Source organism: Brienomyrus brachyistius, chromosome 5 (genome assembly GCF_023856365.1).
Source record: "Brienomyrus brachyistius isolate T26 chromosome 5, BBRACH_0.4, whole genome shotgun sequence".
In the NCBI taxonomy this organism is placed as follows: Eukaryota; Metazoa; Chordata; class Actinopteri; order Osteoglossiformes; family Mormyridae; genus Brienomyrus; species Brienomyrus brachyistius.
Window position 1 is genome coordinate 38789129 of NC_064537.1, and position 13048 is coordinate 38802176.

Genomic DNA, 13048 nt, shown 5'->3' on the forward strand with positions numbered 1-13048 from the left:
TGTGTTTTGGGGAGTTGCTTATATCACTTGCACTTTAAGTTCTATCTTTTCACTGTTGCTTTCTCATATATTATCTTGATGTTTATATGAACATAAAGAAAAGTTAACTGCTAAATGCAATAAAAGAATACAACAACAAAAAAAACATCACATGATCTGTGGCTATTCATCAATATGTGATGATGGTGACGATGAAAACTGGTGGCATGGTGGTGCAGTGGTTAGCACTGTTGCCTCACACCTCTGGGTCCCAGGTTCAAGTCTCTGCCTGGATCACATGTGTGTGGAGTTTGCATGTTCTCCCCGTGTCGTCGTGGGGTTTCCTCCGGGTACTCCGGTTTCCCCCCACGGTCCAAAAACATGCTGAGGCTAATTGGAGTCGCTAAATTGCCCATAGGTGTGCATGTGTGAGTGAATGGTGTGTGAGTGTGCCCTGCGATGGGCTGGCCCCCCATCCTGGGTTGTTCCCTGCCTCGTGCCCATTGCTTCCGGGATAGGCTCCGGACCCCCTGCGACCCAGTAGGAAAAGTGGTTTGGAAAATGGATGGATGGAAGAGACTTCTGTTTACAAAAAGCCATTTTCCAAAAAGGTAGAGAAGGGAGATCAATTAATTATTTATCATTATTATTATTATTAAGATGGTAGTAGTAGTAATGCTCTATACACAGTGAGGGAAACTAGCACTTCTTTGAAAGAGAACTGTGTCTCTCAATGTTATTCTGCATCACCTCATGTTTGTTGAAGGCCATGTGGCACCCTAAGCCAGTTTCACCACTGCACCCCACCCTGCCAGGAGGGGCATGCGTTTTGTTAAGTCAGTGCCCCATCAGAAGATGGTGCCCAAGGTGGCTGCCTATGTGAACTTATTGGTTGACTGACCCTGGAATCGCCAGTCCACATAATTTATCAAATGTTGTATATAAGTCATGGTATTCTACAGTATATCTGGCGATGCTAATACGAAGTTAGTGGGCAATAGCGAGGACAGAGAGAGAGAGAGAGAGAGAGAGAGAGAGAGAGTGGGACCAAAACATTATGGTTCAGTTAGGGCCACTTCCTTTTTCCACAAAGCTCACTCCATCTCCTGTGAGCCATGAAAGGGGAATGGGCAAGAAATAAGAAAACAGCCTGTCCGAAGATCTTTAGGCTCCTGACGGGAGCAAACCGAACCTCATTCCTGATACTGCAATTACTCTGTTGTTTTCTTGGACCTGCAGACCATTCATACATGGTTAATCCAGCAGATCTAAAACCATTTTTGTGCCATAGCAGTGTCAATGTGTCTCTAACACTCAATATCTGGATTATGTGTGTGGCACACGGTGTGGCATAGCACTTGCCAAACTTTTTTACGACAGATTGTCTTATCAGAGTTAATTATATACACACATAAACGCACGGTGCTACACCCCTCTTCATTTCACTTTGTACCCCCTTTGAAATGAGTTCTTTCTGTCTTCTGCTTCTTCTTCCCTCTCACCTTTAGGCTGAAATATCTATGGTAAGTAGGTATGGGGCAAGTTCAGACAAAGGAGCAAGGATGGCGGAGGGAGGGCATAGACAATGTGAGTGACAGACACCGAATGCCATGAAGAAATGCAGGGTGGAGAGACAGAGATTCTATATATATATATATATATTTATATGCGCACACAATCCTAATAAAAAAGAATCCTAATAAAAAAGCGCGCTATGTTTTTCACACTTGATTTTCAGAGAAGTCGCGATTATCTTTTGCCAGTGTCTTGCTGGAAATGTCGAGTCAGCACGTTTAACACCGGGACTCCATCTCGCCAGTGGACATTTACAGTAACAGCCATGTGTCGCAGTGTCCAGTGTGTGCATTGAGGATTAGTACCCCTTTCATCGACCCCCACTCTTTCTTTCCATCTCTTTCATGGGCGCTAGCTCAGGGCGAAACTGTAACGATATACTGTCCTCTTTGTTTCCCTTATTATTCATAATCCTTTCATCTTTTAAAACTTTCAGGTGGAAAGATTTCGCTACAGCAGCCGATTATTCGACGTTCAGAGGACCCTGGCATGGGTAGGTGACAGACTTCACACTGTCGCTGGTAATGTCGAGGACTGTTACCGTGTCCGTGTTTGATATTTTTGTTTGCTTTTGTAATTTTTCAATCCATACTTCATTTTCCCAGATTCGTGTCTTTCAATTCCTGGAGGACTTAACCTACTCCTGCACACACATGTTTTGTCTCACTTATTCTCACACTAGTCCCGCCTACATGTAAAACGTTCAATCTTCCCGACGCAATAAATTACCTGGCCGACTTGGGGGGGGGGGGGCGCGGAAGACACATTCTGCCACTGCCTGTTTGTTTCGTTATATTTGAAGAAAATAAACCACTTTGCCGGAGTTCTCTTTACAGCTACTTTATATGGCTGATTAAGATTTACGGGCTTTTCCCCCCGAATGAAAATATCTAGACAACAATATGCAGTCTGTAAAGGAAAAATAACATGCCGTTCGTTTATTTTCCTCCTTTCATTTTGTTACAGTGGAATTACCGTGAACTGTTAATTACCCATAAGAAACGGTTTTGCCCTTAAAGGGTATGCATGCTTTGAAGGTGCAGGAACTTGAGACAGCCCTCTTGGCCTTTCGCATGTTCCCCATTCTGTCTTGTTTTCCTCTCGTTTTTAACCATCCTTCTGTCAGTCCCATAACCTCTTTAAAGTCCTCCCCTCCTTCCTCTGCTCTTCTTTCGCTTGTCGGTCTCAGGAGCGAAGCTTCTCCCAGCCTTCCGACGCCAGTAAAGTCAAAGGACAATCCGAACTTACTTTTCCTATCGAAACTTGCTTTATTTACGGGTCATCGTTTACGTTTTTGGTTTTTGCCGTGGAGTGACTTCTTTTAATTTTTCTTTTCTTTTCTTTTTTTTTTAGCGCGCAATCATTAAGTTTTCCGAGGGGCGGCAATATATTTTTAAATCATATACCGACAGTTAAGTTACTAGTATAATTTACACGCGAATTGTTTGTATTCGGATTTCAGTTAACTGAAATGGTTATATGTTTTTTTAATAGTTTATCACTATATAAGGTTTGTATTGAACACGATAAGCTATAAAACGTTTTTTTTTTGGAGAGGAGACTGAAAGGTGTTCTTGGAATTCGCTGTTTTTAGTGTTTATGACGTGGTTAGACTTAAAGCAATTACCAGTTAATGAGAATGCTTTTGATCTAAGTTGGCACTGACAAGGGTATTAATACCGATTCTCGGAGTGTCTGCTGGACCACGGAATCAATGAGGCACTCGCCGGAAGGACGTGCTGTCCGAATCTCACCTAAACGGTAAGAGTCTTATACTTCCTCTTTCATACCTTATTAATTACAATCGCTTCTGTAAACCATTAGTACTAATTATTATAAACACTTCTGGGTTTAAATTCTTCCCCATTCGTTGTCCTTTGAGTATCCCTTTGCGTTTTCTTCTAAATGTGATTACAGCAGCTAATGCATCACTTCCACTTTTCCTGGACAGACAACCAGCATTACGAGCACGACTGATCTGCAACATTTTGAATATTTTTAACTTGACAAGCATCGTACTCCGTTTATCTCACATGCAAAGCTACCCACTCTGAGTGTACGGTAATGCCTTAGTGTATAATGTCTTATTAGCCTATTCTGTCCACAACTTACGTGTATGAGGTATGCAGTACATTATAGCAGTTTTGGGTATATGGATTTCTGGAAAGTAGACTATAAGTAAATGAAGCAGCTTCCTCATGTTGCATATTAAGGTTAAATTGAGATTTCCTCCAGTTATTCGATTTTGACGAATTTATTCCGGTCGCTAAGGCAAACATTTCCAAGAATACCAGAATAGCTTTTGCAATTAGTAACCATTTTTTGAGCCATTAGGCCCTTCTAGATCTGCACACTCTATACCAAACTCTGCTAAATCAGAAAGTAATGCTGAATGCTAAAATTAGGTGTAAACAATAAATCAAATAATTTTATTATACATCACTGACGTGACTGAAAGTTAGATACTGATGTTATTTAGCCTAAGTAGTATAACTACAAGGTATATTGAAAGTGGAAGTTGTATAATTTTTTTCAACACTTATTAGGCCTCATACCCAATCAGAGTATGTTGTACATTGTTGAGTTTGCTTTTTCATAATGATATACAGAGAAGACATACTTCACAATCCTAATTTATTTTCAGTTAGAGAGGAGTGAAAGGCACTCACCTGCTTGCACTCCCAAAGTCGTGGGAACAAAATTACCAAGACTGCTGGTTACTACATGTTTAAAGTGTGCTTGTTTTTTCCGCCAACGTAAATTAACTGGCTTCACAATTTCATTCATAATAAGGTGAAAGAGTTGTAGAAAGACGCTAGGCTGTTACCTATCCGAATGCCTTGCGCAGGAAGTAGCTGCTTTTTCCACGTACTGCACATACCCCAAACCAGATAAACCGGGTAAATGGTAGCTTACTTTGGGAAAAAAATACATTGGATGAAGTGTGAAAAGCAGTGTTGAAAAGCCGCTGTCATGTTTCTTGAAAACAAGCAGCATAATGGAGCCCACCTTGCCGATCAAGGGGAGTAACTGGTGAAGCGGGGCTGCTTGCGCACACCGCAGGCTGCCCTAATGCTCAGCCACTCGTGGGCCAAGTACAAGAAACATATTCATTGTCATTAAAATTTGGTAATTTGGGTTCGTACGGGATTTTAATTTTGATTTTTTTTTTCATCCACCACAATAAAAGAACTGGCCTGATATTTGTGATAGTTGTGTAGACCTCATAGCATGTCATTCACTGTGCGACAGATTGCATTTTTCTAACTTTTTTGTCACTTGGTTTAATTTTTAACAACAAAGCGTTAGCAGCAGGTTTTCGTTGGCAACCATTTTAATTTGTTTTGCTAAAAACAGGGTGATTCAGGCAAAGTACCAATATGTTCTTCGTATACTGTACTTTTTCCATCCATCTGTTTTTTTTTCACATAAAAAAGAACGGCAGTAGAAAGCACTGAGGTGATGTTTCTTACTAGTAAACAGTAAGTGTGTGCCGATGGGCCTAATAATCAAGTTAACCTTAAGGCTGAACTTGGAAGAAAAGGGAATTATTGATACTCTTTATTTTTATATTCACTTAACATTTTGACTGATTACTCAACAAGAGTACAAACTGATACTCAGATACTCCTTTTTATTTATTTATAATTTGGGTAGCCTTTACCAGCAACTAATCTGCAGAGGTAATTTGTATCTGACAAGGTGTCAGATATGTTAATTGTTCCTTGTAGGCAAACGCTGTGATTTTTTTTTTTTTGTGAATAAGTGAAAAAAGTAGGTGTTTTGGGCTAGTTATGCAAGTTGCCACACTGAAAAGGGTAAGGCTTTGTAATTGAAGCATACTGGTGCTATTTTAAATGTCTTTGATGACTCGCCGCTTTAATTGAGTGTATGGTAGGCACAGGTGGGAACTGATGTATCCACTGAGCCCAACGTATCACCTACTACCACCAAAGTCAACCAGCAGTCAATGAGGCATGTCATTGTGTAAAATGAAGCGTGAAAAGTACACTTTTGTGTGACACAGACAACAAATACAGCTAACGGGACATGTGGCGGCCTGCCTGAGCACATTCACGAAACCCCAGTGGGCTCCCTGATCATTCACACCATTATTTTATTTTATTACTCTCTCACACAGTCAATTTGGAGTCTTTATTATAGCTAAATATGTCTCTTTCTTCTCAGTGTCTGTTGGGTTCTTCTACTGAGATGTTTCAACAGTGTTGTTCAACTCAGGTAACATCCAGACAATCCTTCTCCATCTGGACAAAAGTATATATGAACTCATAGGCTATTGGTCAGTCTAGAGAAATTGATCCTGCATAAAACAAACTATGTATAAAACAGTTCTGCAGCTCCCAGCGTGATATTCCTTGGATCCACACTGTAGTGATACATCTCTTTGAATCCTTAGGAATGAGGCGTGATGGATGTATGGGTGATATAGTCATAGCAAGGGGATCAAAGGTTGAAAAGGGGGATTGCATTCTTGTTGGGATTGTTATGTGAAAGGCGAACACACAGCTCGAGGCAGAGAAAAACAAAGATGCGAAAGCAGAGGCTGTAAAACTCAGTTACTGTGGACAAGTATGGTTTCTCTGAGAGCAATTACTTCAATAATCCGCTTTAGGGAGATTTTGCGTAGATGAATAGTACTACGGTATGTGTAACATTGTTGGAGAATGTAAGCTGTGGTTTGTTAAATAAACAGGAATGAGACACTTTTAGTGTGAATTAAAAATGCAGGCTGATTATATTATTATAAAGGAATTTTTAGCAATAAAATGACTTTCTGCTAAGTGCCAGATTGCTGATGATGTACTGTGCTAGAGTGGTAGTTGTTTCCCAGTTAATCATTGTAGAGGACGTGAGAACTGTACAGGCTGGTGTTAAAATAGGTATTTGTCTCTCACGCAGATGCGTTTTATCTCTGCCTTCAGCACAAGGCCAGCGTTTATGGAAAAAGTCCTTCCTAGTGGCCCTGCTACCTCTGGCCGCCCAATCATAAACGTGCCACTTGTAACGCTGAGTATCACACAAAAAGGGTTTAAGTGATCCATTCGTTGCCGCAACGTGTTTGACCTGTTTGGGGCTTTATTTTTTCATTATTTTTTTCCTTCAATAATGCAGAGTAACCAAGAAGGGAATTGCTTGGTAAAATTGTGGATTTAAAAACTTGCAGACATTACACCGCAGATTGAATTGCCTGCAATAAATATGTTGCTGATGTTGTGAAAACTGGACTATTGCGGCTGTAGCTATTAATTCCTATTGGCAGACCTTTTCACGTGCGGATTGTTTGTTTCAGTGTTTGTTTTCAGCATTTCTTAGCACCCGCCGGTTTACTCCTAGCAGAATGACTGAGGGAGTGGCTGCCCTTTGGTGTTTTGGTGGCAGTGTGTGGCTCTTTGGGGAGCCACCTCTCATCCAGAGGCCTAGGGACACTCTTCAAGAGGCAGCAGTGCAAACCCAGATAACCTACATTCTTGACATTCCTTTTAACTAGCTTTCCGCCTCCTCATTATCTCCGCTAAAAAAGCCAAAAAGACACCTGGCACTGATATTTGTTTCCAAGAACGAGATACAGTAAATACTATTGTAAATACTATTGTGACTACTGTGACACTCATAGGAATTTGTTATAGCAAGCTTTAGAACTTGTACCATACTTGTTAGGTTAGTAACCTCATGCAATAAATGAGGCTTTTTAGAAATTAGCCACTTTTTTGCCCTCTAGTGGTAGAAATATAAAGCCATGACATTAGATAACAGTAACAGTCACTGCACACATGTAATACTTTCTGCTTTGCAGTGAAACCATCATTTATTAATTATTATTAATGATATGGTAATAATGTTGTATGTGAATTATAGTCATTTTTAACTCATGAAAATTCTCGCCATTTCTTTGACTCCTAGTTGATACGTCTTGGAAGTAATGCTCTGGCTTCCCTTGGTTGCCATGGTGTTCGCCTCGGCCCTCCCCTTCCCTGCAAGTCTGTCTCCAAGGCTCATTACTGCAGCACTAGAGCCTGGAAGAAGTTCTCTTACCCACAGGAGTAATGTCAGCAGTGACTACTGGCTACAAAATGAAAGCATGAGTGAAGGACTGAACAGTATGAACACAAAACAGGTTTACAAAAATAAAACTTTTGAGGACTACAGCTCTCAGAGTAATCAAAGCCTGAGAAATTCTGGACATTTATACAGGCCCTCACGGAAGGACTATAACATGACTGTTGTTGGTGAAAACAGTGGGAAACTAAATGTAAGCAATGTACAAAAATTGCAGAATAATCAGAGCCAAATGGCCTACAACATATCTTCTTTTTTTAATCAGAGGGATTATAAATCCCACAGCAATCAATCACAAAAGAGCACATTCAGTGTTATTCAGAGGCAGAAAAATGTCCAAAAGAGTGGCATACAGAAAGACATGATTCCTCCATATTCACACGTTAATGGAGGCAATTTGGGAACCAGTGATTTTCAGATCATTAAAGGGAAACACAGGCTGGAAGATTATGTTTCTCTGAGTAACCAGGCACCAGAGGATTACAAATCTCAGAAAAGCCCTGCACAAGAAGTCATTCAGAACAAGGGGCGCCATTTGTTTAATACAACAGCTGAAAAATACAACACATTGACAAAGGATATCAGCAGACATCGAGATGCTTCAATAAAAAATCAAATATCCCAGGACGCCACCAGTCAAGCACAACAAGAACCAATCGGACACAACGATGAGCCCAAAAGAATAGCAGAGAAAGAGAAAAGCCAGGCCAGCTTGGGTGAAGCAATTGAGATGGGGGGGCTAGTGGAGGGAGGGAAATTGGTGGGGGAAGAAGATCTCCTGTTCTTGGACACACACCCCCGGGTCCTGTTCTCCCCCTCTTCCTCGCCTCCAAACCATCCGCCTCGTCTCCTCATGCTTGAGGCCGGACTACTGGCTGATGGCGAGCGAGAGGAAGAGGAGGAGGAAGAGTGGGATAGAGATAATGAAAACAGGACTGAATCTGAGCAGGTGGGAGAGGTGGATCAGTGGATAGACGCCATTGATCATACACATATGGACATGAGCAATAATGTAGAAAAATACCAAGGTAGTCATACTGAGAGCAGCCTGCAGAGGCAGCAGTCAGGCCTGTCACCACATGACACCCAAGGAGGCCCAGAGAGCCAGCAGGACTCTCGGTCAAAAACCCGGCACAGACGCTCTCGGGTCTCTACCCCTAGGGGATGGGAAATGTCTGTGTGCGAGGCGGCCAGCGAATGGGTCATCGACAAAAAGACTGCCATCGATTCCTACGGGAAGAACGTCACTGTGCTACCCGAGATCCAGACCCTGATGGGCCCCCTGAAGCAGTACTTCTACGAGACACGATGCAAGGAGGATGAGAGGCACGGGATGAGCCGCGCGGGAGTCAGCAGGAGCCTGGGGATGGCCGGAGGCAGCTGCCGCGGGGTCGACAGGCGCCAGTGGGTCAGTGAGTGTAAGGCTAAGCAGTCTTACGTCAGGGCTTTAACCATAGACGTCAACAAGAGAGTGGGCTGGAGGTGGATCAGGATCGACTCATCCTGTGTTTGCGTGCTGCTGTCCCGGGTCAGCAGGAACTAACAGGACAGGGAGCGTGTCTGTCAGCAGGCGAGGAGGAGTAGGGGGAGAACAGGGGACCGTGTCTGCCAGCAGGCAATGGGGAAGTGGTGGGAGACCAGGGGAGCACGTCTACCAGCAGGCAAGGAGGAGTAGGGGGAGAACAGGGGAGTAATGGCGCCTAAATGTTCACATGTGGCTAATGTGGATAAGAAGCACTGTGTCCCGTCCCTCCTGTTAACTCTGCTGCTGCTGAGAGTCTGGCACTTCCTGTGGGCCGGCATGGCGAAAGGGGCGACTGCCTGCCTGCTCCTTGGGAGGTTGTGTTTTCAGTCGTTTGTCAATCGTACATTTTTCACGAAATGCACGAACCTCACCCTCTCGAGCTGTGATCCGGGGCTTCCCCAAATGTCATCCACAAGCCGGCCCTAGAATCTGTTGCCAAGCTGACTTCTCAGAGAGTCATGTGTATGCTAACTAGTGTTCATTCAGATCCGTTCCCCTAAAGTACAGCAATACAGTACTCTCTGTGTTAACTATGCCTACTGTCGCTGTGTATCTCGCTAAGAGTATGGTTACAAAAGGGGCAGTAAAACAGCTTATTCTCCCTGGGTCAGTGGCAGCAGACTAAATGAATCCATAGGTTTGAGAGAAGCACTGTGACCCATCAGTGACCAGAGAAAGATGTATTTCCCCATAGTCTCTTGAATTTCCATTCTGTATCTCCCACACATCTTTATCGCTCCTTTACATGCCAATCTCTCTTTGTCCCATTTGACTCCCCACCTTTTAAATTAGTATCCTTCCATCTGATTGGCTCACCTACGTCTCTACTTGTGAGTCGTCTTTTTTCCGTTCAGCTCCCCCTTTCCCTCCATAAGTCCTTCAAAAACTTCTATGCCAGTTTTTATGTGTCTGTGTAACATGAAAAACCTCATATGATTTACGAAGCCTGATGGTGTAAGTAATCTTATATGCATTTAAACTGTAATTATATAAAATTATTCCTTTCATTTGTGATTTGTCATTGTTTTTAGTTTTTTTTTATTATAATATGTTACATTTAACCACCTAAAGCATGCTGTATTATTAATATATTTCTTGATATGCATATGCTACGTACTGTGCATACCGTATATATGTATAGATGGAATAAGTAGGTAGATACCTAGGTAGAAGAATTTAAAAAGGCAGAGTTTATGCCTTTAGCATGAGAAGTCAGACTTATACTACTGAACTGGTCATTTTATATTGTGCAATGCAGTACATTGGAGAAATTCACTGAAGTCTATATGTGCAGTCATTTCTAATCCTGGTCCATGAGGCACCATATTTGTTCATTTCTGTGGCTAATGAGCTGTTAACGAACTGGATTTCATTGCGATAATACTTGATATGATACATAGCTTAGAAGTTGCTATACATTGTGAACGAGTTACCCAAATGCAAGAAACATGCACACGTCCTCTTTATTCAGCAATTTATTTTATCAGTCATTTACTTTATTGTTAAAGCGAGTAGTCATTTGGTTTAAACGTGATTTTTAATAAAGGTTACGTTTTAAATGTAATTAAATGTGATTAATCTATGGGTCAATCAAGCCTAACTAATTAACAGCTCATTTGGCATGAGCACATATTAGTATGTCTGTATTTATGTTTCTTTTCATGTAGAGGACTGCATGTATGCGCATATTTCTGCAGGAGCCAACTGTCCCAAAGATTAAGGATGATCATAAAAGCTGTAGGTCCCAATGCAAAAACAAATAAACACATGTATGACATGCTATTTTTAAGGAATATTTTTTAAGGAGTAAAGGCACATTCTTTATGTAACTGAAATGTTTAAATTTAATCCTTTAATTAACTTTATAGATAAAACATGGTATTCAGTTCCAAAAATGCCATTTCCAACAATTCAGTTTCCATTCATTTAATCCATAGATGGGATACATGGCGATTTCATAGATGTGTGTAACCTCCCACTCATTATACATTGATTGCTAACTCTTACTAAAATCTGGCACATATGAATTTCTCCATGCATGTGTCAGACTGTACTTAAAATCATTTATTCATTCCAATTGGTTAAATATCCCGTTCTGCAAGGTTAAGAAGCTATTTAAAGGTTGTTGATTATTTCCCCATAACTGCAAGACAAACACTGTACTGTGATAGCTTGAATATAGTGTCTTACTTGGGTAAGTCTCCCTGACATAAGTGAGATGACGCATGATCAGGTGTGAGGTTTTTGGATGCTAACATCTTTACCGCAGCACCATTCCAGCATGGTTCATTTCCCTATATTCACACATCCCATTGTGGTATCTTACTTTTGTCACACTTCAATATCTTTGACCATCGTCACCTCACACCTCCACACATGGCGTTCGGATCCCACCTCCGCTCTGTGTGTGGGTTCTCCCTGTGTGGCTTGGGTTTCCTTCAGGTACTCCAGTGTCCTTCCGCAGTCCAAAGACATGCAGTTAAACAAACGTTGTACAGTCTCTCAGTTGCCAGTAACATGTGATTATATGCAATATGATTGACTGGCTTCCTGTGCAGGGTGCACCAGGTCCCCTGTGACTCTGTCCAGGATAACCATCCATCCATCCATTTTCCAAACCGCCTATCCTATTGGGTCGTGGGGGGTCCGGAGCCTATCCCGGAATCAATGGGCACGAGGCAGGGAACAACCCAGGATGGGGGGCCAGCCCATCGCAGGGCACACTCACACACCATTCACTCACACATGCACACCTACGGGCAATTCAGCAACTCCAATTAGCCTCAGCATGTTTTTGGACTGTGGGGGGAAACCAGAGTAACCCGGAGGAAACCCCACGACGACACGGGGAGAACATGCAAACTCCGCACACATGTGACCCAGGCGGAGACTCGAACCCGGGTCCCAGAGGTGTGAGGCGACAGTGCTAACCACTGCACCACCATGCCGCCCCCCTCCAGGATAACCAGTCCAAATAAAATAATGCTGTTTGTAATTAAAAGCTGACTAATTTACACAAATGTCACACGTCATATATAAATGTTAAAAGGACTTTTTTGGTCCTAGTTCTAACAAAATTGCTAATACTTTGGCTAGCCTCATATGCCGATATACAGTGGTACCTCGACTCACAAACAGGCCTGTTCGCAAACAAATTGGGTCATGAACCAGATGTTTGAAAATTTTTTGTACCAGTTCGCGAACCGTATTTCAGGCTGCGAACACACAAACATCCCCCAAGAGGGTCCGTTGAAAGCGTCCCGAAACACGAAGCAGTGTACATTATGCCCAAGAACGGTTGTGGAAATGTATAAAAAACTTGTTGTAGATGTATGTCTTTACTATATCTCTTCCGTGGTCGTATTATCTGAAAAAAGAAAAAAAGACAGTAACAGTTACATATCTATACATAAAATTACAGTACTTAATAAAATAAATGATTAAGTAACTCCTATTTAAGTGATATATTCTCCATTCACACACAGCGGCAACTGCGTAGTTTGTTTACAGTACAAACAAATAAGTTCATCGCCATACAACGCATGGCATCATGAAATGTATATAAAAATTTTAGGCATATGAAAATATTGTACAGTGTAATAAAAAAATTACGTTTTCGAAAGTACTGTATTGTTTTTACTGTTACTCAATGCTTTAATGTTAATTGCTTAGTTTTTTTTTTTGTTTGTTTGGGGGGGGGGGGGGGGGTTGTGGTTCTTTTCCATGCTTGGGCATCTTTCCAGCGACCAGCCCGCCAACCAGCGAATGCTCAGTTGTGTATTGGTCCACCTTCCGTAAACGTATCACAGAAAACGTTCTCTCTTACCCTTTTTTGCTCTATAAGGTTATTTTAATTTAAGTCTATATTCTTGGTCACAGAAAAATGTAAAA

At 41.8% G+C, this 13048-nt stretch overlaps 1 protein-coding gene across 1 annotated transcript; it reads left to right on the top strand.

The window, feature by feature from the left end:
• Positions 1-1693: 1693 nt before the first annotated feature.
• LOC125742761 (uncharacterized) lies at positions 1694-12839 on the top strand. The gene is made up of 2 exons (XM_049015085.1): positions 1694-3315; positions 7477-12839. Exon 2 carries the CDS (start codon positions 7496-7498, stop codon positions 9173-9175), a length of 1680 nt encoding a protein of 559 aa, XP_048871042.1. The 5' UTR covers positions 1694-3315; positions 7477-7495; the 3' UTR covers positions 9176-12839.
• Positions 12840-13048: the final 209 nt, after the last annotated feature.

Excerpts from the sequence above, each read along its gene's own strand:
- LOC125742761 (XM_049015085.1), top strand. The coding sequence starts at position 7,496 with ATGCTCTGGCTTCCCTTGGTTGCCATGGTGTTCGCCTCGGCCCTCCCC.